Genomic DNA, 25,947 nt, shown 5'->3' on the forward strand with positions numbered 1-25,947 from the left:
ATATATATTTACAAAATATACATTTAAAAAATCATACTTTTGTCTAAAAATCACAAGCACTATTGACTGTCAAAAATATCACTTGTGATGCAAAATCACTAGGCTACTTCACTCAAATGACTGTTTTCAAAGAACTATAAATGTAGAAGTTACTTTCTCCTGGCAAAGTGTTCACTCATAGAGGCTCCACTTCTCTGTATAGTGTTGATGTTGGCTTTGACTCGAGACTCGACTGTGCCTTGGGAGACGGCGATCGCCATTTGCTTTCTGTGGGACAGCAAAAACCACTGTTATACTTCCACTGAATCATGACACAGAGATGGAAATCAAACCATAGATAAAAAATCATACTCCCTTAGTAGATTTGTCATCCTTATGGAACAGCTGAAGCCAATTTTATTGTTTGTTCTGTACGTCCAACTGTAGAGGTTATGTTTTGTTTACAATTTGTTTCTTGTTATTTTAGTCATTTAAAACCTAATTTAATCATATAAAACGATTTAATCATAAAGAATAACTGGTCCCCTAGTTATATAACCAAATAGTAAAGCACAAATCGTGAAAATAACCCTAAAATAATAGAAACAAAATGTGGTCTACCCCAGCGATCAGTGTGGACGTACATGAACTAGACATGAAAAACAAGCTTCAAAATTTACAATGGGATGAGGAGTCTACTTGTGTTGCTTAGTCTATGATCAAACTTAATACCAGCCAAACATAATCCGTCAGACTACACAGACAAAAATCGAATAACATTAACTTTCCTTAAAAAATATATTGAATTGAACAAATGAGGTTCAAAATAAAAGCAGAGATCAAAATAGTTAATCTGTTTGTGACCTAATTTTACAAAGATTTGAAAAAGCTCCCAACAGCACTGAGAGGCACAGCATTAGCTACTTTGTTTGGTATTAGATTAATCCAACAGCAAAAATAATGGTCGAGTGCAAAATAACTAAAGTAGTGGGTAAAGTAACAAAAGTTTGTGGGGGGCGAAGGAAGAGTTCTTGTGCGATGCGCAATACACTTGCCACTCAAATCTAAACGTTCTATGTTGTACGTTCATCTTGTATACAGATGCTTAGTAATTACAATCACTTTAAGGTTGTAGGACGAAAACATTGTCTACACCATATGGTAAAACAATGTGAATAATGAAAGATAATGTAAAAAAAAAAATAGTATATTTCGTACCTAGGGCCGAAAATGAGGTTTTGCCGGCTCGAGATAGTTTTTAAGTTCGAGACGAAGTCGAGAACTTAAATCGATCGAGAGCCGCAAAACCATTTCGGTCCGTGGTACGAACGCTATTTTTCACCACACTATACCCTATTACCACTATTCACCACAATAATAATGCACACTGATAGTCAACACAACTACAACTTTAAGGTTATGTGAAGAAATAATTTGAGGAATCAGCAAAAATAAAAATATATAGTTGCTAGGCAACGGTGACAATAACACAATTCTATTGAAATGCTATGGATTTTGATTATGTATTTAAAATGCATTCATGTTTTAAGTAAGTAAGCGGACAGCTGATTTTGCGGCCCCGGCCTGTAAAAACCTGCTCGGTCCCCAAATTATGGACAGCTGGCATCGCCAGCAAAACGTAACTTTCGGCCACCAATTAACGTATGTAATCCAGCCAAAAACATGATAGTGTGGTGAAAAAGAGGTTTTTATGACTAAACTGAGTCAGGACATACTAAGATTTGGGGCAAAGTATGAAAATCAAGTTTTCATCACATTACGCAGTTGTAATCAACTCAGCCCAACTTTGAGAGGCAATTACATTCTTTGCATACCAAAGAAGCTTCTTTTTAAACTTAAGAGGTAGTTATAAGTTATAACTATAATTAATAGCTGTTTAAAAAATAAGTGAACTTGAATATTGATTCTTTTCTATATTTCATTGTCATAGATCTAAAACAACAATTCAAAAACCCCCTTCTTATAGCACACCTAGAGCTCATGTAGAAGTAGAATTAACCAAATTTCATAATAATCTATTTTATAGTTCTTGAGTTAAAGTGATCAGTGAATGAGTAGCATTTGCCTCCTTACATAATAATTGTTCTACAATCATAAAACCACCGTACCTTAGAAAATTTTCATTGTAGACATAATCGTCTTTTTCAGCCTTCTCTTTTTCTCTGAATGCTTTGATATTTCTATCTCGCTGCTCATCTCTCCATTTTGCATTGTCCATCATTTCTTTCAACTTTCTTTCTTTTTCTTCAGCTGTTAGTTTCACTTTTTCTTCTTTTTTTATTGGCTTGTTTGATTCTTCTTCTTTCTTCAATGCTGGTTTCTTGTCATCTTTTGGTTTTTGTTTTGGAACATAGTTCGCTGGTAACTGTAAACCAATTTTAAACTATAATCTTTTTGAACTTGGTGTGATTAACTAGGAAATTTTAAATGCTAAATAAATGTATGTTCTTGACATTTTTCTAGGACATTGGCCCATTATTTAGTAATGTATGTTATAAAAATTAAAACAGCCGCTAATAAATTTTAAATTGGACCAACTTAATTTATTTTCCAAAAGAGGTATTTCCTACATTAAAAAAATACAGAGTTTCATAAAGATCGATTGGAAAAATTCAAAGAAAAACATTTTTCATGAAAAATAAAGGTGGATATTTCGTTAGGCTTCCTTTTTGTGAAAAAATTTCATTCCTGATTTTTCTCTTATTTTGACCAAAGGAAAAATTTCCCAGAGTTTGCCTGTTTACTTACAAGACACCCTATATGGTTAGACTCTATAAATAATGTGAGTTGGATAATGTTTGCAAAATGCTTTAACCAGTGTGTTAAAATTGATGCATTGGCGAGTATGGCAAGTAGGCTACAATGGCTAGCTCAAAATAAAATTAAGTAACAATTTTGTGTGAATACATTATTTCAGATTAGGGATGGACGGTTGGACAGGTCTGGTTCAAGGAATTTTTGGGGAAAATATAACTAATATTCGGATGGGGTTAGTTATTTTATTCAAGAGTGGGATTGATTCCAGCTGTGAGCAAATTTGTGGCGTCTACTCGATAGCGGGACACGTCTATATGTTTTCCAATGTTGCAGAAAACGACAATGATCTCTCTGGAACCGTAGGAGATGTCATCAATCGTGCTAGTATAGCGGGTGACGATGATGATGTGTCAACCATTGCAGGAGATGATGAGGATTTTCAAAAGCTATACTCTTATCAATGATTTTGCAAACCTTTATTGATAACCCAGAAATGTTTTTATTACCTATGTACTTTTACTCATTGTTGTTTATTGTATATAACAGTGCATTAAATACTGGGAATGAATTATATTTATCACGGTTGTCATTTGCAAGAATATTTACTTAAGATTTTTAAAACAAAACAAACTAATGTTCTCCTTATTTCTCAGACAGAAAATTTACATACCATCCCTATTTTGTACAAATGTGAGGGTTGTTTTTAAAGTATGAGCCATTTTGCGTAGTTTTGTAGTAGGCCTACAAGTGTACGTTACAAGGCAGATCGCTGTTTACTCCCATCATTGGTGAACACAATGGTGCCATCTACAACTCTGTAGCTTGTATCATATTTAATTTGTATTATTATTTTATATAATTTCCCACCCAACCATTTACTGTATTTTAACGTGATAGATAACCACGGAAACCCATGGTACATAGGTATATGAACAAAAACATGTAGGGAAAAACAAAAGTAAACCAGGGTAGGAGCGATGAGTCAGTTGATAACAGTTCAAAAATGTAAAGTAGCGTGGGTAAACCCTTCGACTACTGAGACTTGTTGTGGACAGTCTTGTTCTGTTAGGATGTTTAGTTTTTAGTTTTATACTTCAATAGCCTAAATCAATTATTCAATTGGTATGTTACTTAATCTACTTTAATCACCCCAAGACTAAATTTTGTACCGGGCCAGTGAACAAAAAATATGGTAAAAGCTGACGAAGTACGCTTTGCTGTGTGTCTAAAATTTTGAAATAATGATTGAATCTCCCTTTGCATGTGAGAAAAGGTCAGTGTAATGTTTTTTGACTGCAAGAAAAATATCGTCTGCAGATATTCATTGCCAGATGACTGAAGTTCATGGCATTAATGCAATGAGAAGGGTTAAGTGACGAAATGGGTTAGGGAACTATTTAAAAATGACTAAGAAAATTAAAATGGCCATTTCAGAAGGAAATGTGGTTTTTGCAACCCCTAGACTTCTCACAAATCACAAAGAATAAAAGTTAGCAAGTGTTTTTGTGCGTTATGATGTAGAAGGGGATGACATGTTGATTTGAATTGTCACAGGAGACAAAACATGTGTATCTCATATCACCTGAATCACCCAGCACTTAATTTCAAAGCCCATCAATGCCAGCTTGAGCGTTTTCATCATGAACATTTTCATAGCCATTTTTACACTCCCTAACCATTTTCTGCACTTTACCCTCACTCATTGAATTAGGGTAAAAAAACTTCAGTCAAATGGTGATTAATGTCGGCCTCAGACAATATGTGTCTAATCGTAAAAAAAAACTCACTGACCTTATTATCCTAAGTGCGGCGGAAAATTAAATAATTAAAAATTTTTTTTAGACACACAGTGGTAGGTACTTGTCAGATTCAGAGCTGGTGCAAAGCGTGCCATTCTGTTCACCAATGATGCCAATAAACAGTGAATGGCCTTGTAGTGTTGTACACTAATCTATTGAGCTAAACGCAAAAACAGCCCTTACTTAAAAAAACAACCCTCATATGTTTAAATATCTACTTACCACAAGTCCATATTGTTTCTTTGGTGGTCGTTTTATTTCATCAGAAGAGCTTTCAGAAGGAGTATTTGAACTATCTCTTCTATGGCTCTGTTTGCCTTTGGTAGATTTTTTCCTGCTTTCTGTTGACTCAGAACTACTTTCAGATGAGCTTACTTGGGCTGGCTGACCCTTAACATGTTTTTTATGAGGTTTATGTGATTCTTCATTTTTGCTGCTGCTGCTGCAACTACTACTCTCAGATGATGATCTTGAGGATTTTTTTCTTTTCTTAGAATTTTTGTTTTCTTTTTGAGGTTGGTCTTTGTTACTTTTAATACTCTTTTGCTTAAGTGTGGTTCCCTCTCCATCCCTCCTGTATCTTTTTTCAGATATGTTTCGTTCATGTATTTGCTTACTATCCACTTCATACCTTTTTCTGTGGCAAGACTTTTTCTCAGGGTACCTCTTCAATCGTCCTTTTTCACAAGTATTATCTGTATCTTCGCTTGAGGATTCACTATCGGTAGCTTCATTGTTTTTATTCCCTCTCTTACTTTCTGCATATCTTTTAGGTAAATTATGATTGTCGTTTTTACCTTTTTTCTTATACCTCTTCCTTTCTTTGCTTTCATCTTCACTGCTATTGCTATTGTTTCTATCCCTTTTGCTTTTGGTTTTAACACTTTTCTTTATTTCCCGATTTTGCCTCTTATGCTTGGAAGTTTGGAAAGACTTTTCTTTTTCCCTTTTTGATTTAGTATTATTTTCATCTTCGCTACTACTTTCGCTACTCGAGTCCATTTCTGCAATGTGCTTCACATCTAAATTCCCTTTAACTTTTTTCAATTTCAAAGCCAGTATCTTATCAAGGTTTTTTCTTTCCTTTTTCTTTTTTCTTTTTGTTGAAACACTACTGTTACTGCTACTACTGCTGGTGGTGGAGTCACTGTTACTATTGTCTAACATTGCCAGTCTTTTAGTACCATCCCCGCCAAATAATTTATGACACTTTTTTAGTAAAAGTGTATCTAATTCCTTCTTTTTCTGTTTCTTTATAGTTTTTCTTTTAAGCTTCTCAGCTTTGGCTTGCTGCAATGCTATCTGAAAAAGTAAAAACCCTAATAACATATTTTAGACACTGTTATAGCTGCTTTCATTGATACAATAAGTGCCTGGATGAACTAATGCACCAAAGTAGAATTTAAATGAGTAGGCCTAGTGTACCCAATATGAAATCCTCAGATGTTCCAGATAAAAGAACAGTAAACATTGTAAAACATACCCCAGCCGCAGCCAACCTGCAGACTAAGTGAATTTCCATTTACAGCTTGTGACAGGTAAGCTGGCACTTGAGCGATCGCTACAAGCATAGTTCAAAAACATTTTTAAGCTGTCATGTGGGTTGCGTTGTAACGTGTTAATTCCGAGGAGGGTAAAATCTACACCTTATAAGCCTTGGATATGCTACAAGTCGGGTGTGTCCAGGGTTCAATTTGATTTGTCACTTGGCTGGGCTCAGACCATACGATTTTATCATTCACTCAATCAACCAATGGTCATCATCATTGACCAAATTAAAGTCAATAATCCCCGATCGTGTTTCATTAAACTATTTAAGTTGGTTTGAGGAGCTAATCAAACGTCACCTATAATATCAATCATTTGGAATCATTTTTTGGGGCAATTCTGACAAAAAGAAAAAGGTATTTAAATTGCAAAAACGAATCATTAGAATAATTTATTCTCTCAAAAGTAGAGATTCATGTGAAGATATATTTAAAATCAATAACATTCTTACTTTTCCTAGCCTTTACATCTATAATTTACTAATTTTTATGAAACAAAACCTCTCTAAATTTTCTGTTAGTTCAGACAACCACAATTATGACACAAGAAACAAAGGCTGCCTTACATATCCCAAACACAAATCTTCTACCTTTGAACTTTCGCCCCACTACTCTGGTATTAAATTTTATAACAACCTGCCTGATTGCATTAAGTCTGCATCTTCCCTCAGGTCATTTAAAAAAAGTTTATTTAAGTTTTTATGTAACAAGTGTTGCTATAAGCTCAATGACTTTTTCCGATGAGTGTTGTACGGCTTATTTATTTATATTATTTTTATGTTGGTTTTCTTAGGAATTGACACTATTCATGTATATTTTGTACATAATGAATAAAGGAATTTTTGATTTGATTTGATTCGAATAACAATAGGTTAGACGAGAACTACAACTACTCAGTGCCGATTAGGCCAGGGCCTAGGGCCGCAAACAAAAGGGGGCCGCAGAGGATTGACAAAAATATTTTTTCCACACAAATTTTAATTTTTTGACCATCAGTTTGCTGCGTCCCTGCCGGAAGGATATGTTCATGACTTTTCCGCGACCGCGGGTGTCGATACTGATGTCCCCGTGATTGCGGTCCGCGGGAGATGTTCAAGACTTTGCCACGGACGCGGTTGTTGATAATGATGTCCCCGTGATTGCGGCCCACGGGAGATGTTCATGATTTTGATGGTCGCGGGTGTCGGTGACGATATTCCCTTGATTTAGGATAAATGTTCAGGATTTCTCCACAATCGTGACGATGATAATGTCCAGCAATTGTGGCCTTGTGGGAGATATCCCCGATTATGATGTAGTCGCCAGTATCAATGATGATGTACCCGTGATTGCGGCTCGCGTCAGATGTTCACGATTGTACCACAGTCGTGGATATCAGTGACAATAATATCGTCTCATTTGTTTTAGGGTAAGTGTTCAACATATCTATAAGTGGAAACAGCAACACAATTCAAGGAAAAGATATCAAAAGCTTAAATTTGGTAAGTAATGTTGTAAAAGAATATACAAGTAATGTTACCCTATTTATAGATGTTTAAGTGTTGGTACAATTAATTTAATATGGTTATTTCGACCTTTGAAAATACATCCAATTTGTCCAGCCATTTTGTAGTCCGACCAGTGGCTCTGAGATGGCCAAAATAGTCTACTGTCCGAATACATATACTTTTATACATCTAGGTTGTGATTGTGAACTAAGCTAAACTATAGGCCAAAACTAAGCAACTTACCATCTCCTGAAGTTGCTTCATTTTCCTTGGGTTTTTCATAAGTTGTTCTCTGAATTCTATTTCTTTTTTCTTTATGAGATATAATGGATCTTCTTGGAGCTTTCGGGCAATATCAACTTGGCTTTCTCTTGCACCACAAGAGAAAATTGATGGGGGTAGACATTCTGCAAAAAAGTTTTCAAGTTAGTTACTGTCAACTACAGTCTAGTTCAGGGAGGTATTTAAGTATCTGTCGCCCTAGGCAACGAAGTTTGCCCCTCCCCCCCCCCCCCCCCCCACTAATCACCACGCTCCCCAACCTTACTAATATAACCTCAATGGCCAATACGTGTAAATTGAAATTCAATTTGTGTAAATTAGTGTGTGAAGTGGCACTTTGCTGCACACCAGAGAAATGTTTACGCACAAGCCGCAGGTGAGTTCTCATTTTGGCGTTCTCAGAATTAATTATATGCTAAGCTAAACGTGTATATTTTTGGATAAACCCCCTTGTTTATTTTTTATCCCCCAAATTTTTCCGCCCCTCAAATTTGCCGGTGCCTAGTCCGCCTAATCGAAAATATGGCCCTGGTCTAGTTATTTGGTTTAGCTAAATTATCGATTTAATTCAAGTGCAAGAGTTTAACTCTTTTACTGCCAACCGGTTTTTTATATGTTACTTGAAAAATGCCGGGTCTAAGGTAAGGCTAATATGCGAAGACTGCCAGGCCTGATTTGAGGAAAATTCAGTATTTCACAAAAACTTGTGTATTTTTTATATTTTCCATCAGAATTTGATAAATAAGACCTTGTTTTGTTTCTAATAAACAACCAGTCTTCATAAAAACATATAATAAATATTATAGGAAAAAAAATTTTTTTTGAACATAAATTTATATAGTCAACATTTTTTTTATATTTTATTTTTTAGATTTGGCGTATAAAAACTATACCTAAAACAAACACATGCATAAATGTAATTATTTTAGTTTGTAGAGCATGCATAGGTTATTACATAAACAAACTTTCATGCCCTTACCTTGAAAATTGTAGAAGTTGTGATTTTTTTTTTGAAATTTCGTCAAATAAAAAGTTTACACGTTTAGGTGAAAACACTTTACCAAGAGTTTGTTCATGATCATATATACACAAGTGGCCTAAATGTTTTGTAATTCACAATAATGTAGCCTACATTGCTAGAGAGCTGAAATAATGGAAAAAAACTTATGTAGCCTACAAATAAATTTAAAAGAATATTTACAATATTTACAAATGAAAAAGTTCCGATCATTGGCATTTGTGTTCACCGAAACACGTAGGATGAACCCCTTTCTTGCATCTCTTGCAAACAGTCCTGCTCCTCTTCCTGGTCCCTCCTGCACTTGTACTTTGTAGGCTACACACAGAACAAAATTTCTTAACATTCTTCCGGGTAGAGATTCTAGGCCGAATCCAGAAGCTTCTCCAGCGTCTCCGCCACCGCCCACCTCAGCAACATGTGGCTGGTTCTTCAGCATTAGCCAATCAGTAGAGAGCTCTTCAATTATGGAGTTGGTATAGTTAAATCTTGACAGTAATTTACCAGAACAATTTTCCTTGTAAATGATATACGAGTTGAGAATCATCCTGCCAAATATATTAAACACAACCTTCTTCCAGTACTTGACAGTTCTGCGCTCATCTAAATAACAGTAGAGCATTTGGTCTGAGCCATCAATCCCCCCCATATACATATTGTAAGTATCTATAATTTCAGGTCTCACTTTTGGGTTTTCTTCATGTCTTTTCCTTCTTCTTACTTCCACTGACTTTGCAGATGCTTTTGTAGAGAGTAAAAGCACTGGTTTCTTTTGAGAAGCTTTTTCTCGATATCCCAAAAAAAGCGTGTTCTCCTTCCGCAAATACGTCTTCTGGCCAACAGCAAACTTTTCTTTCAGCTGTGGAGGTATTCCTTTTCTATTTTTCCTAATTGTGCCAGTCATGTAGGTTTGGTTTTCGTAAAGGTGGTTCGCCAGAGGGATGCTCGTAAAAAAATTGTCAAGGAAGAGATGGTAGCCTTTTCGCAAATACTGACCTATCTCTAAAAGCTTGGTGACAACTTTGAATGCAAGGCCAGTTGATTTTCTCTTGTTCTTATTTCCTTTGTAGCAAAAAAAGCCAAACAATACCTGGAGACAGAGTCACACAACATCCACATTTTGATGCCCCAACGATGGTGGTGCTTGTTGGGCAGGTATTGCATAATTTGTGAATGACTCTTAGTGCCAACCAGGCTTTCGTCAATTGATATCTCACGATGAGGGGTGTAATAAGTCCTAAAAATCCTGTTTGCATGATCCAATAGGGGGTTAAATTTAGCACAGGGGTCATAATTTGGATCACCTGGTTTAGCCAAAGTGCTATTGTCGACTATGTGAAAAAATTGCAATAGACACTCAAACCTGTTCCTACTAAACATTTTTCCAAACCAAGGTGTTTGAAGTGATGATTTTGTCGACCAATAGCTTTGAATAGTTGGCTTTCTTACAAGACCCATATTCAAAATTGTGGCAATGAAGGCCTTCATTTCCGGCAGGGTGACATTTTTCCAATCCCTGGCACGTGAATTTGGAGTCAAGTTATGTATATGTGCAGTGATGTAGTCCCTGGCATACTGGTTGGTTCTTAGCACAAAAGAATTCAGGAGATTTACAGTAAAAAATAAATTAAAGTACGATATTGGAGGTGCATCATGTGGGGGACAATGTTTTGGCCCAGGCAATTCGTCAAAAGGAAAAGTGTGGTCAAAACCAGGATCGTTACCTTCATCAAGGGGATCCCATCCAAGATGTTCATCAGCGTCAGGGTCATTTAGATTAGCATAAAGTACATCTTCCATTTCCATTACATCACCTTCTGGAATTGTGAAGTTGTTTACAACATCGTCAATAACTTCGTCGACTGTACTGTGGACATCAGCAGTGGGAGTAGGCCTAGGCCTATGTCTAGGTTGGGGGATTTCATCTTCTGAGTCGTCAGAGGGGTCTGAATTTACTATGTAATCTGGGTCTTCGTCCGTATCGTCCTCAAATTCTGGACCTAATCCTTCACTTTCAGAATCTGAACTGGGTTCTGAGCTCGACTCAGAAATATTGTCTACAAAACTATCACTCACATCACCATCGTCAACATTCACACCGTCACCCAATAGGTTGTTTATTATTGTATTTTCACTCACCGGTGACCTAACTCATCTATTACTCATTTTTACTAAAACTCAAACTAACCAAACACATGCATAAATGTTATTATTTTAGTTTGTAGAGCATGCATAAGTTATTACACAAACAAACTTTCATGCCCTTACCTTCATCACAACATTACTTTTATAGCATTAGTCCACTAGTAAACACAAACAATAACAAACACCTTTCCATTCGCAAAACTCAACTAAACACAGATGACAAACGATCTAGACACAGTAGAGAAGTAATCAGCAACGCACAGACCAAGAGCAAACTCAAACTATGTAACTTCGTTGGTTATAGTCTCATACCGTATAAAATCGTCTGCAAACAGCTTCGTTATAGTCTGCAAATAATCCGAGTCGAATTTGGAGGGGTTTGGAAAGCATATAAGGCCAGTAAGTTAGAAAACATTGACGTGCTTTATAACGCACGTCGGCAATTTTCGCCCGATAGCCAACGAGCGTTATTGCGCACGTCGGCCATTTTAGCACAAACCCCGACGTGCGCATTTGCGCTCGTCGGCAGCAAAAGGGTTAATAATACCAATGACAGAGTAGTGTAATTCTCACAATCAATTTACCATAACCAGGTCGGAATTGTATTAGGTTTAGTTAATTGGATATTTTATGAAATAATTCAAAAACTTAATATTTTAATAGGGTCTACTGAATTCATTGAGAACCCTCACTATTACAACCTTTTATTGAGCCAATGATTTGTTTAAAATACAAACTTAACCAGTTCTTTACTTATAGGAGAGGCAAGCATATGACTCGGACAGTTATTTTTAGCAAAGCTTAGTCTGCAGGTTTGCTGCGGCGGGGGTGTTATCAAATTACTAATGAACAAAGCACCTATGGCAACTTTTTTTTCTATGGTTAAAAATGTAGGAGGTCTAAGTTAGTTGTCTAGCACAAAAAATTGCTCGCTAGTTAATAAACACCAATTATAAAATTAAGACAGCTATCCTCCGGGTAGCTCCCAAAATAACTAATATAATATATATAAATACCTCGTCACAGCTCTGAAGTTGCTGTATATTACAGCTGTTTCGGCATCAAAATGCCATCATCAGATACACATATATCCACCTAAATTGGCGTCGTTAATCTGTACACACACACGAACACGATAAAAACATAAAAACACGTAAAACAAGAGGCAGGCCTGTCGCGTACATGATTGCTACATGATTGCGTACGGATTGCTGCAGTCAGCTTCCGTACTCGTAGCAATCATGTGCGCGACAGGCCTGCCTCTTGTTTTACGTGTTTTTATCGTGTTCGTGTGTGTGTACAGATTAACGACGCCTATTTAGGTGGATATATGTGTATCTGATGATGGCATTTTGATGCCGAAACAGCTGTAATATACAGCAACTTCAGAGCTGTGACGAGGTATTTATATATATTATATTAGTCATCTAGTCAGATCAAGGGCTAAACCATGTCTATTGGTCCCAAAATAAATCTGAGTTTGTGTATGGTGTCATTCATATACAGCTTTACTAAAACTTTTATTGTTTTACTTTTTAACCACTATTTTTATTGGTAACCTGATGATGAGTATAGGCTACATCAAGTTCGACTAGAAGAACAGTGATGGTCCACCAAAACCTTATGTAAACTTGCATCACCTTGCTCCCTATCTGGAGGTAACACACTGGCTTCAAACTGTTTATCAACTTTTCTTCCAAGTAAATATTCTTCTCTGTCAACAATTTGAGATGCATCTCTGTACATCCAATCCAACTTCTTGTCTTCTGTTTTCCTAGAAATGTAAAAAGGATGCAAGTTAGCCTACAGAACTATGTTAAAGAACTTTTACTAGAATATGCCAAAGGTTTACAGTAGTCTACAGTCAAATATTTATTTGACCTACAGCTCTAAAAAGTAGCCTAACAATTGGTACTTTGTAATCTGATACCTACTTAATAGACCAAATCATTTGGTAAGTTAAACCTTTAGTGACATATACTGTATGAGTAAACTTAAGCGGCCGATGTCTTGACAATAGTGTAGTTTGATTCACTACATTGCAGGAGTCGCAAGTCTTTCCAATCTTGGTTTCTACATAGACAGGTTCCAACGGCTCTTATGGTGATTAAGTTAGGCCTATTAGGCCTATCAGACCGTTAGGTTATAGTTGAGGTTATAGTTGCGGTTATAGTTACGGTAGGCCTACTTCACATAGGCCTACTTTACTAAGAGAATAACTTAAGTTACCGTAGGTGACACAGGACCGATTTATACAAGCTAAATTTCATTTTGGTGTCCGCGGAGACAAATTATTTTTTAAATTTGTGTATAAATAAAAAAAAACTAACTTAGGCCGGGTAAAGTTCCGCAGAGAAAAGCTAGCCTATGCAATTTAGGCCTATAATAGGTTTCGCGTTTGAATAAATGAATGCATGCATAGGATAAAAGTCGGGTTAAATGTAAATGAATTGTTAACTTAGTTTTTAATCTATAAATACTCTACTGCATTAATATTAATTGTTCAAAAGTAGTAAATGCTATTGCCATCTTTCTGTATTTGATACGGTAGGCAATATTGATATTGATATATACAATTGATACCTATTCATCTTAACGTAAAAAGGCACTGTTTTAACCAACTTAACTTACTCTGCTGCTTCAGCCATTCTGAGGTTTTTTATAACGCCAGTTCCCAGTTGTCAAATTTTTAACAGTTACAATAAATGAAGATTTTTAATGTGTTATAAGTTAACCCCAAAACTGTATTGAAAGCATTGAAAGAATGATTGTATAGGTTAGAATTTTAGAAAATTCATCACAACACAAGTCACAACACAACACACAACAAAAGGACAACATAAAACATAACATAAACATACTGAAAAAAACAATATGTACGTTTTGTTTATAGTTTACTAGAGGCAGGTTAGTTGAGTAACTTAGTTATCAAAATGTAATTGCAGAATACACTTCTGTCATTGATTATGATACACACTAACTGAGTGTTTACAGTCAAGGGTTCCTAATTACTTCCTTTTTTACGAATAAATTAAAAACCTTCAAGAAGAATTGATCATATTGGAATGAATACAATTTAAAATAAAACATGCCCAATATTCAATGAATTTATAATTTTATGAGGCCTTTCGCCAGCCATCTGGCATCATCAGACAGTTTTGGGATGTGTCTGATGCCATGATGATGTCATAGCTGGTGAAAGGCCTCATAAAATTAAATTCGTGGAGGCTAACGCATGTGTTGGCAGAGGGGACTTAGCCCGTGATGGAGTGCACTTCAGCCGACGAGCTGTTTCTCGCCTCGAGCATTTTCTGATTAATGTGATTGGGTCCCTTTTGCAGTCTTAGAATGACCCACAAGTCTCTGCTCAGGGTGATGTCAACCCTGCCTCCCCTGCTTTCTCCTGTACTGGGCCATGATGCAGTGGCTGCAACAGACTGTGGCCTGGTGGCCATGGCGGCAGTCAGAGTGTTGTCACTGTGTCGGAAAACTAGTTGGACTAGTTCAGAATTGGTCACTTAAACATGCTCTTTGAACACCGGATTCATTGAAATGTGTGAACTTGTTCTTCATTCAAATTTTGACATTTTTTGGTGTAGAGACCTGGCTTCACCCTGACACTCCCTCAGATAACTACAATATTACAGTATACAGTTTGTTGCGCTCTGGGGCCCGTTTCATAATAAATTACTAACTAATATTATTAGCAGTATTATGAAACGGGCCCCTGGTCGCCACCACATTTCTGGCTTAGTTGGGGAGGAGGAGAAGGAGGAAGGCGGTGTGGGGCATTAGCTTTATACATCAGGGAAGGTATTATGTATGACCAACATATATTTTCCAACCAACCTTCCACCTGGTATAGAAACACTTTCTGTTGTCATAAGGCTAAAAAGCCGAGAGACAGGCCTCCAAATGTACGATACCTTGCTTCTTTGATTCACTCCCTCCAAGATCTTTCACTGGGGAGATTCTTGGTCAAGTCACTTAATTATATTATATCTTTTACTAATTGTTCACAGTACTGAACAGATTGTAAAATAAAATAAATTTAAAAAATGTTTAGTTGTAAACAGTAGTTTAATGACAAAAGTTGTTCTGAAAAACTGATACTGTATACGTATCAGAGAGACGCTGCTAAGGCTAATAAAGACATTTTTATTTATTTAAATATTGGTAATGTTTTTATTTCAAATTCTAACTAAAAACCTGTTGAATGAGTTCTTTATATTAATGGGTAGTATATCACAGAGTTATTTTACTTCAACTTACCAACACAAGAAGACGTCTTATCCCATTGTAAATGTTGAAGCAAATTTTTCGTGTCCTATTCATGTTGGTGACAAACAACGATTGCTAGTTTCGACGCAAATTGTTTCTATTGTTGTAGGATTTTTGTCGTAGGACGCTAGACACGAGCCCGGGATTGTTTTTCACATTACTTCAGGCTAGACCTATGGGGTTGCGGCATTATCACTTACTTGTAGATGAAATCCATTGGTGATATGGCGTGATTTGAGCCCGGGACCTCTTGGACTGAAGTCCCGCACTCTAACCACTAGACCCGCTCGCTCCCCCATTATTGTAGGGTAATTTTATGATTTGTGCTTTTCTGATTGATTATATGACTATAAGGCGCGATATTGTTTATAATTATATCGTTTCATTTGATTAAGATAAACGAGATTTTAAATTATTGAAATAACCATAAACATATTGTAAAGACAACACGACCCCTGCTACAGTGCACCGGTCGGAACTAACAATAAAATTGTCTTCAGACTTCAGCTGATTCATACGGATGAGAAATCTAATAAGGGAGGATAAGTTTGGTTTAAACTGTGACAGTAAATGACTGTATCTTAAATAAATCATGATTGACATGAAAAGTATAGTAAAACCAAGGGAGTATGTTTTATCTATGGTAAAACTATGTCATTTATAATTGTCATCGGTATATACATTCTAAAACAAAAAGTTTTTCTTTACTAAAATATCTTACTCTTTGGATCATGTGATGGTTTCGTCAAAATTAGTTTGGCCTGTCGGCTGATTCTGATATCATCAGTCAGTATTCACTATTCAGTACTGTCAAACCATCATATTCATAATATTATTAACAGCTAAGTAATCACTTTACTACTGACAAAATAACGACACTAAACAAACGCCTGAACATGCGGAGTGATAACACGAAACCCAACGCTCAGGCTGATGGCAAATCTACTGAAGAACCTATGGAAGAGGACGTAGAAAATGATCCAGAACAAGGTTTGAAAATACTCATTGCCTTAAGAGGTTGATGCCTTTAACCCATAATAGCTTACAAGTTAACTGCAATGTCACTATGGAACAAACTTAAACTGAATTTAAATAATCACGAAATTAACGCCCTATAACCTTTCCAACACTTACCTGTCAAATTTATGTTTTACTTATTACCTACAGAAACATACATTACATCATTGCCGATTAGTGCATAGTAAGTTAGCTTATAGCTTTGCCACAATCACAATCGGTAGTGTGAAATTAGATATAAACTTGACTAATGGTGACCAGGTCCCAGGATAGATTTTAATTTCCACGTAAATTTCTCAAGACTCGATTTTCTAAAATTCCGGAGATAGATGCCGAGCATTTATTATAACAAAATCAGATAATCTCTTCTAAGCTAATGACATAGGATAGGCCTCATGTGTTTAAAACCCCTGAAATAATACCTAGATTTAGTTTCAAGGGTGCAAACCATAGGCTAAATAAAATGTTTTAAATAAACTATATGAAGGGAAAAACGGAGTTGAACCTCTTAAGGAAATAGTTAGCAGGACTTTAACAGCCAGAAAAAGGTGGACAACATAACTGAATTTTGTATGCTTATTGCTAGACAATTCAATTATTTTGACAATGAATTTTGCCCTTACCAACAAATCTTTATTACATGGTTAGCCCAGAATTAACTTAACTTAAAGGAAGGGAAACTGTAGAAAGTTGGTGTTCAGAAGTAAGGAGAAGCTAACTAATTTAAGTTAATTATTCACTATGTTTATTTGGTTTAGGGACTTGTGCTCCTCTTACACACTAGTTTTCCTCGTCCGGCCAAAACAGTACGATTTTACGTTGTGTCTATCATTCTTTCACATTACATGGTTTCTGACCGTACAGCGAGATAAATGTGTTAACAACATCACAATAAACATCAAAAGTGTCCAATTTACAGGTCAGATTATAAACAAAAACATTGCAACAGCTGATCTATTTGCACTGGCTGTTGGGTTCCTCTTCAATTAGAAGCCTAACTTAATATGAAATCTTGCTTCAAACTACTTGTGCCACTGATGTACGGCCAGGCCACTGGCAGTGGAAGGCTGAAAGAGGGCACCGGTTTGCTGCCGTTGCCATAACCATATAGTGTGAAATCTCTTTACTCTACTGTACTAAAAGTTTTAAAAATGTATAATGTGAAAGGAGTGTTAGCTGCTTCACCTAAAGCTGGGTTTTCTTAGGCGCGGAAGCGGAGCGCGGAGAGAGGAACGCGGAGAGCGGACTCCTCTTGTCTTAGGCAATTAAATGTTACTGTTTTCCTAGAAGCGGAGCGGAACGCCATGTTAATTGCTTTTCCACCCTCCGCCCTCTTCTTCAGCGTCTAGGAAAACCGGCTTAACAGTGTTTCAGCTGAGACCAACAACACGTTTGTGTTTAATAATTAAGCTTATCAGAAATTCATAGGGCTGTGATTTAAAATTTGAGATTGTATGTGGGGACATTAATACAAAGATTGCACAAATGTTCTGTTGGATCAATCAGCCTATTCTAGTTATGCAATTTTAATCCGAATAAACCTACCAAAAAAAGGTGTTGCAAAGAAAATGTAACTAAGTTAAGTATACGTAATACTTTTATACATAACGGGTGTTCAGAGACATTTCTGCCCAGCAGTGCTCTGAGATGGCCAGCAAGATCATGGGCCGAATGGAATATGCTGTTACTAACGAAGGACAACACATGGAATATGTTTTGTTTAGTTAAGTAATTGTAAGCTTTGTTTTAGTAAACTATTAATTATTTATTTTTGGGTTTCCTTTATTGGACCACCCAGTATAAAAGTAGTTTAGTATTTACTAATATTGTTATTTTTTTTAGAATTTGAATCACTGAACTCCCAAATAGATCAGTTAAATTCTGTGTTGGATGTTTTGGAAAAGAAGAATGATGACATACAAGCACAACTTTTTGAGCTATTGAAGTCCAATCGAGAAGCCAGAAAACAGCTCAATGAGGAAAATGCAAGACCGTCAGCTTCATAAATGTTTAAATTTTTACAAATTCTCTGGGGATGGAATTTATAAGCAACATAAGAATCAATATTATTTAAAATTGTATATTAGGTTAAGTAGGCCATTTTACTATGCAGGACTCAATTTAATGACTTGCGGCTGTATTAAATGTGTAGGCCTAGTTAGGACATTACAATTATAAAAATTCTTTTAACTTTAATACACAACAAATTTAATTTTAAAGTTTTACAGTAAAATTTATTATATTTTATCGAGCAAGCCATTAAATTATGTTTAGTTATCTTGAACGTTAATTACTTAATTAATTGTAGCCTAGCTTCTATCTTAATTTTGTTTCAATGAAAGAAACTGTTATTTTTAGTTACAGGAAAGTATTATTATTATTGTTGAACACAATACATTTCTAAATCAACCAAAATGCATGATTTTTTTTGCCACAGAGATCATTTGACATTATGCTTCAATACTGAGGTAACAAACAAGATATTACCATATATTACTCAATGAACGTTACCTTTCAGTTCACTTATAAGGAAATTAATTTTTTTCTTATTTGAATAAACTATCATTTAATCTTCAAATTTTGTTGTTGACGACGGGTTTGAATCATGTTGTAAATCAGTACCTATCTAAACTAAAATTAGACTATTGTTTGAGTAGTTGTCTCATTTAAACATTCCTGTGTAAACATTGAACCATTCTCAATGGATGAGTGTCATAAAGTTAATTAAGTTTTAGCTACGCTATCAAATATTTTGTTTTGTACAAATTGTAAATACAAAAACTACTTTGCATTGCATTGACATAGCTGTTATTTTTCACCCCATTACATAACTAGACTACCAATTTCTAACAATCTATCTATATATGTAATACGCTAAGCCGATTTTTGTGAACAGAACTCCTCCCTCATTTTTGGACCGATTTTGATGATTAAAGTGTCAAAAAAATTATCAATTTTAGCGAATTTTCCATATAGGGAATAAGCTATTACCGTAGTACCATTGACTATGTCAATGGTGGTACTCGTGGTAAGACCTGGACCTGGGACCGATTTAATTTTTCGTTTTGAGGTCCCTAGAAGCCAAAAACATCATCCGTTCAAATTCATATACATATATGTCCGTTAGCGCGATAACTCAAGCAAAAATGATCCGATTTTGATGAAATTTGGTACAAACGTGTAAACCTACATTTATTCAAACGAGTTTGCGAACCAGCATAATTGGACCATGGGAACGGGGGTTTATGGGGTAAAAATGGGGTTTCCCATTTTTTACCCTAAAAACAAAAAAAAATTCAATTTATTTTTAAACCGTTTTTTAGAGCTTAAAAGGAACTAATTTAGTATATTGAAGCGCTGTTATATGCCCAACGGTTACGGAGAAAATTCAAAAATAGTGTAATTTAAAATTCCCATGTTATTCTTATGGAGAAAATGAAAACTGTTGTAGTTTACTTGTCTATGGGTATATATTGATAAAATTTGGCCAATTTATTTATTTCATCCTATACTATTGACTTATGGTCCAAAAACACTTTTTACCTTCCCGGTAGCAGCAAACCTAAGCACTCATTAAATCTAATGTTATTAAAATTGGGAATAAATATGCCTTTATTATGGAAATATTTTTGTAAAAATGTAGTCAGACAAGTTGGAATTCGCTTAGTCTGCAGGTTTGCTGCGGCGGGGTATTTTAAATCTCTATTAGTTTGGGCAGGATCTTCCATCAAAGTTGGGTTTTCTCCCATAAGATTAGCATGGGAGAATCTAAATATTTGATTGGAAACTTTGTCTCCACTAATTTGAGAGAACGGCTGGGCGTAGAAACTTGGTAGGGATGTCCGAAGAAAGGTCTGTAGATGAGCACTCAAAAAAGAAATGAAATAAATTCTCTTAGGGCTCTGCCCCAGCCAATGTTTTGTCATATTATTCAAGACAGATCATCATAGGTTCATGAGATTGTTTTCATACATGTTTTCAATTATTGGAAAAGATTTTGATTGTGTAATACAAGTGCAGAAGGGCACGTTACCCATATGAGCCATGTCCATATGACCACTTGGTTGGCCTTAAGTGAGATTTGTGAAAATAACACTACACTTTGACTGTAACACAAATTTCACAAAAAGTAATTACCATTCAAGCATTTACTGTCTTGACAGAAAGGTCGTGTTCTTTTTGAACTAGATATCCTCATCCTTTCTAAGATACGTTGATTAACAACAATGCATGTAAACGTAACAATTAACAGTATTTGCTTTTTGGAAATGCAAATGCAGCATTGCTTTGCCATTTGCATTATTTGTTGCCAATGAAGCCGCATGACCATATGAACGGGGTCCCTCATTTCAAGAATAAAAGCCAGCTTCACTACAAGTATATTCCAATACACCTAACATTCTGAAGATATAATGAAATGTAATTAATAAGGCTGAGACAGCTGACATCCGCATGTCATGGAATCAAAGGTATGCTAACAAAAATATTGCTAAATTTAGAGGGTTATTCATTGACACAGAAATATGGTATAATGACCGACGTGACGAAGGAAAAATAAAACTTGCACAGCTTTAGGGTGGGCCTCCCTTTAGGAATGTGCTTTTTCAACAAATAGATATTTATTTAAGAAAAAACACAGATTTAATTTGCATAACACCACAGATAATATAACCCCTATAGTAGGGGTTATATTATCTGTGATAACACTGATGAAATCGCAGAAGTGTGTACCACAAAAGATCCACCAATACGATTTTAATACTATTTAAAGATTCTTTATATTATATCCATTAAAAAGATAAACCGGTAAACATATAGGAACAATAACTCTTATGACGGACGGTATAAGAAATATGTTATTCATTGAATGATCAACTATATTTTGTTACTAATGCAATAGTCATTATTGTTTCTACACCTATTTATTACTCATCAAACAATGCTAAATGCTTACATTTTTCATAATTTCACTATTTTTGTCAAAGTTAGAAGAAATTGTCGTAAGCCTTTAAAGCAACCGTCGATTTTGACGGGTTTCACCTAGTCTAATATATAAAACTGGTTTTTGGAAATAATAAAATACCAGTTAATAGTCAGTTAAAAAAATTGCAGATAGCGAATCTACTTTCAGCTCTTACACCTGTAAGACTTACAGGTAGCACAAGGGAGCTCGATTTGTATCTTCATATTACAAATTGGAAAGGTTTTTCAAAAATATTTATGCCAGTGGTAGTCGTAAAATTTTCAGTATGAAAATGCTCAGGTTTGTCCAATAAATGACTAACATATAGGATTCCTGGTAGCAGGAGTGCCTTCCCACCCCACTACACCACTGATCTAAACACAAACATAAAACATGGTTACTAAATACTTATCATCTGAAAAATAAAATAATAATACGAACCTAGCAGAGTTTGAGTCTAGACTACAAGACACTGGTATTTATTTTGTACCTGACTTTGAAGATATTTTTGTATGTTTGTGTGCTTTCGTTGGCTTACACAGTTGGTCACCTAGTGCCCCGGTACCCCTCTAATGGAAGATAAAAATGGAATGTATCGTAGGCCTACAGTACTTTTGACAAGAGCATTGTTAGAGTTGAACCTAGTTGCATTACCTGCAAATTCTGATTATTACTTGTCTTACCTTTACCTTTGGTAATCCGGAGGCTAGCATCTACAGGAAGTAGAGATGTGCGAGTACTCGAGATTACGAGTTCGAGTCGAGTACGGCCTTGAAACTCGAGCTTATCTTTGAACTCGGCAGATTCGAGTAGAGTTTGGTTTAAAATTGTAAAAAATCAATATTTGTTAAAATGTAAGTTGTGTTTACATAAAATGCTTTATAATTTGTATTACTATAGATTCTACAGTAATACAAATATTTCTACAGTGTAGAAATAAGCAAGAGGTAGTTGTCCTAACCTATTTTTATAGCTGTCACAACAGAATAGGTCAACTCAAAGCAGTCGCCGGACTGACTGGCAATGGCATAATCTGGACTTGACACTGAATGACATGATCGGTAGTGATTTTGTTTCACAATAGTACTGTTTCATTCAGTACTGTTCACAATAGAAAATTCCACTACTGAACTGTTACAAGCAATAAATCTATGTTTAAAAAAGTCAGTTAAGTTTTAAAAAGAATAGAAACACTACAAAAGGCAAAACAATAGAAGGAGGGAGGGGTTGTGCAATGACCTCGAACTGAGCCGGCAGCCCGGCAGCCGGCAAGTCGGCAACAGTGAATGGTGTAGGGGGTTGGGGGGAAGGGGAGGGTAAAACCTTGGAGCTATATTTAGACCAGACTAGACTTTCACCACTTCCGAAATGGCTGGGTAGGGGCAGGGGGATTACAATAGCAGGTTTTTTCCTTGTCTGGTTTGACTTTTGTCTTTTTGTATAGGAGATTTGAATCATCAAAAATATAATTTGAATTGACCACAATTAATTATTTAGCATTGAAAATACAATCTGCAAGGGACCAGGAGAAATATTCAAATTAGAGTTAATACCATGATTTACATTTTTATGTCAAAATACAACATTGCACAATCATGATGTTTTGGGTCATTGGCCTTCTTAACAGAAGTTGATAATTATAAATTGATGCTACCGTGGTTGAAAATAATTATTCTGTAAACTTGTAAAACATTAGATAACTCATAAATAAGTATGAAATCATTCATGAGGACAATAGTAGCACTCCTAAAAAAAGCTTACAAATATCTCAAAATAATTAAGTGCTAGCACTTGGCCTTCTAGATTACATAGTTTGTTTTCCTTCATGACAACTTGCATTAATGTGGTTAATGTGCATGGAATACAATTGATTATAGTGAGTTAGGCCTAAGTCTAGGTTTCATTTGATTTCTATAACTACTATTGTATGAGCTTATTACATTATTCAGTACAATTTTCAATCTACAATTGTTTTGTTTATCAGTAAGGTAGACTACTTGTAGGCCTATTTGTACTTCATTTTTAACATATTTTGAGTATTTTGACAGAATGTTTGTTTACAATTAACATACAAGATTAAAAAATTTAATTTTCTTTATTTCAAAATTTATTTTTACTTTACCCACTGTCAAACCATTGGAAATTTTGTAGGCCTACTGTTACAAAAACCACACCAACTAAAAGAATAATGGTAATAAACTTACAAAACTAAAGGTGAAAAGGTAGGAAATAACATTTCAAGTTTTAGAATAAATCTCTTTATTAAACTTATTAGGCTATTGTAATTGCAACCTTAATAACTAATAGATGCAAGTATTAAGTAATTTTAGCCAAGTATTATGCAATATTACTTATCAATAGGGATTATTGTATTTTATTTTTGGATAAAAAAATGTATGCTCACTTACCTTTTTTTACAGAAGTAGAAGTTCATTTATGAGCTCTATTGTTGTTGTTTTAAAATTATTTTCTATGCATTATATTGATATGTTACTGCACAAATATTAATAATTTATTTATTTATAATCATATTTCAGCTTGTAACAAGGTTGTTTTAACAGTTACATGCTCTAGGCCTAAGGAGTTACTTAAACTTACACATTCTTCGATCTTTTGGGTTTAAACTCGACTCGAACTCGAGACTCGAATCTTTTGCCAATTACTCGACTCGAACTCGACTCGACCTGAAAAACCTGTGCTCGCACATCTCTAACAGGAAGGTAAAAATGATTCTTTACCTGCCTTAGGATGTTTCAAGGATCGTTTTCTAAAAACAAACAATGGTGTTATTTCAAGCAAACATCTAGATGTTTGTCCATCCGTGTATTTTGTGTCTAAATTTTATACAGGAAGTTCTCTGCAATAAAAGCAAAGCAAGATGTGGTTTCCAATCTAAATACAACATTCACCGACGTCTCCTACAAATAGCTTACAGAGACAATATCTTATTTTGTTTCAAGATACTTTATGCTATTTCAGAAAATCTTAAACGTTAATTAGGTTTACAAGTTGTGTCACAGCATTATGGTTACATGGAGACGTATGTCACAGACACAAAGCATTGAATTTATGTTTCTGAAATATATAGGCCTATGTTTCAAAGTAACACCATACTTTCAATCAATATTTAAGGTTGGTAAAACTTATAATACAAATAAACTACAATTTGGTATTTTGCATTATTAGCCTGTTAAAATTTAAATGGTAATAATATTGTATACCATTTTAATTCACCATATAATAGCCTATACACGATTTTATCAAAATCATTCGGAAACCAGTTTTTTCTGTTATTTTATGAGAAAATTAGTTTCAATATCAAAATTTAAAAAAAATTAAGGAACTCCTGAAAATATCATAAATTAGTTTCCAGTTCCACATACCAAATTTCATTAAAATCAGACCACAGGTGTATTCTGTAGCTCTGTACACATCCAAATACACACCCACATGCAGAATCAAGTTTTCAAAACAACTTTTTTTAGGTTCAGGGGCAACCAAAACAGGTATAATTTCCACACAAAACTATAGCTCGAAAGTATAAAATATATATCCGTTTTTGAGAAAAAGGATATAGGTCTAATCAGAAGTGCTAAAAGCCAGAATATAGTTATAGGGTACTACTTCCTACAAGAAGAACAATGTTAGTGTATTTGAAATTTAAATTTATAATTCAAACAAAACAAACACTGTAGAGACTCTTTATTAGTTATATGTTACACATTTTAACTACAAATGTCAACAAGTACATTGGTGTATTTATAAGTGTGGCAAGTAGTATAAAAGTATTTAATTATATTGTTCACTGTCTATCTTCATCTACAGGGATTTTTCCAGTACAGAAAATATATTAACAATGTTATGGAATTTGGAATTATTCTGTTAAATGTTTTATAAATAAACAATATTTTGTTTAATCTGTAATCGGAAAGTAAATAAAAGAAACATCTTATAACACTTAAAACATTATATTTACGCTTATACTGTTACTCACAAGACAGTAAACATACAAAAAAGATGGTAAGTGGTGATCGATTTCGATTGGACACTCCAATCATCATCAGACCCAATAGGCGAATCTATAGAGTCCAATCGAAATCGATCACCACATACCATCTTTTTTGTATATTTACAATATTTTTTTGTATTGTGAGTATAACAGTACAAGGGTAAATATATGTTTTAAGTGTTGTGAAACTTCTTTTATTTACTTTCCGTAAATTTAATAACACCTACAATGCTGATCAAAAAGTTATTTAATCTGTAATAACCATGACTGTAGTGCAGTAATAGATGATATCATCACCCAAAAGGTTCAAGTGCATATGGCACAGTTCTTAATTCTTCAATAGATAGTAAAAGTATAGTCAAATGTAGCCTACTGTCGGGGAAATAAATATGTGCACTCGAGTTTGAGCCTAAATATCTCTGAGATGAATTATCCGATTTTGTTGAAACAAAAATTAAATATAAGCTGGTTTAATACATTTTACGTGGTAACAATTTAAGAAAAATTCCCGTTTACCAGAAAAATTTATATAGTTGAAAGATCCTAAAAAGAGTACCGGTTTTTAAGAAACTCTGCACTAACACTGAAGTTTAAAATTTAATTGTAAACAAACCACTGAGCCAATCTTTCTGAAATTTTTAT

General features: G+C 34.9%; 2 protein-coding genes across 2 annotated transcripts; one reads left to right on the forward strand and one right to left on the reverse strand.

Moving 5' to 3' along the window:
* On the reverse strand, positions 1–13,782 carry LOC129001673 (pre-mRNA-splicing factor CWC25 homolog). Its single transcript, XM_054429054.1, has 6 exons — positions 13,667–13,782; positions 12,676–12,809; positions 7,834–7,997; positions 4,779–5,858; positions 2,109–2,365; positions 1–267 (listed from the first exon to the last, which is right to left on the reverse strand). Exons 1-6 carry the CDS (start codon positions 13,681–13,683, stop codon positions 150–152), a joined length of 1,770 nt encoding a protein of 589 aa, XP_054285029.1. The 5' UTR covers positions 13,684–13,782; the 3' UTR covers positions 1–149.
* A 2,372-nt stretch (positions 13,783–16,154) lies between these two features.
* On the forward strand, positions 16,155–19,133 carry LOC129000181 (UPF0184 protein AAEL002161). The gene is made up of 2 exons (XM_054427126.1): positions 16,155–16,306; positions 18,176–19,133. Exons 1-2 carry the CDS (start codon positions 16,213–16,215, stop codon positions 18,337–18,339), a joined length of 258 nt encoding a protein of 85 aa, XP_054283101.1. The 5' UTR covers positions 16,155–16,212; the 3' UTR covers positions 18,340–19,133.
* Positions 19,134–25,947: the final 6,814 nt, after the last annotated feature.

The sequence above is a fragment of the Macrosteles quadrilineatus genome, unplaced genomic scaffold (genome assembly GCF_028750875.1).
Source record: "Macrosteles quadrilineatus isolate MER2022 unplaced genomic scaffold, UCM_ALF_1.0 Scaffold_8__2_contigs__length_117827958, whole genome shotgun sequence".
Taxonomy (NCBI): Eukaryota; Metazoa; Arthropoda; class Insecta; order Hemiptera; family Cicadellidae; genus Macrosteles; species Macrosteles quadrilineatus.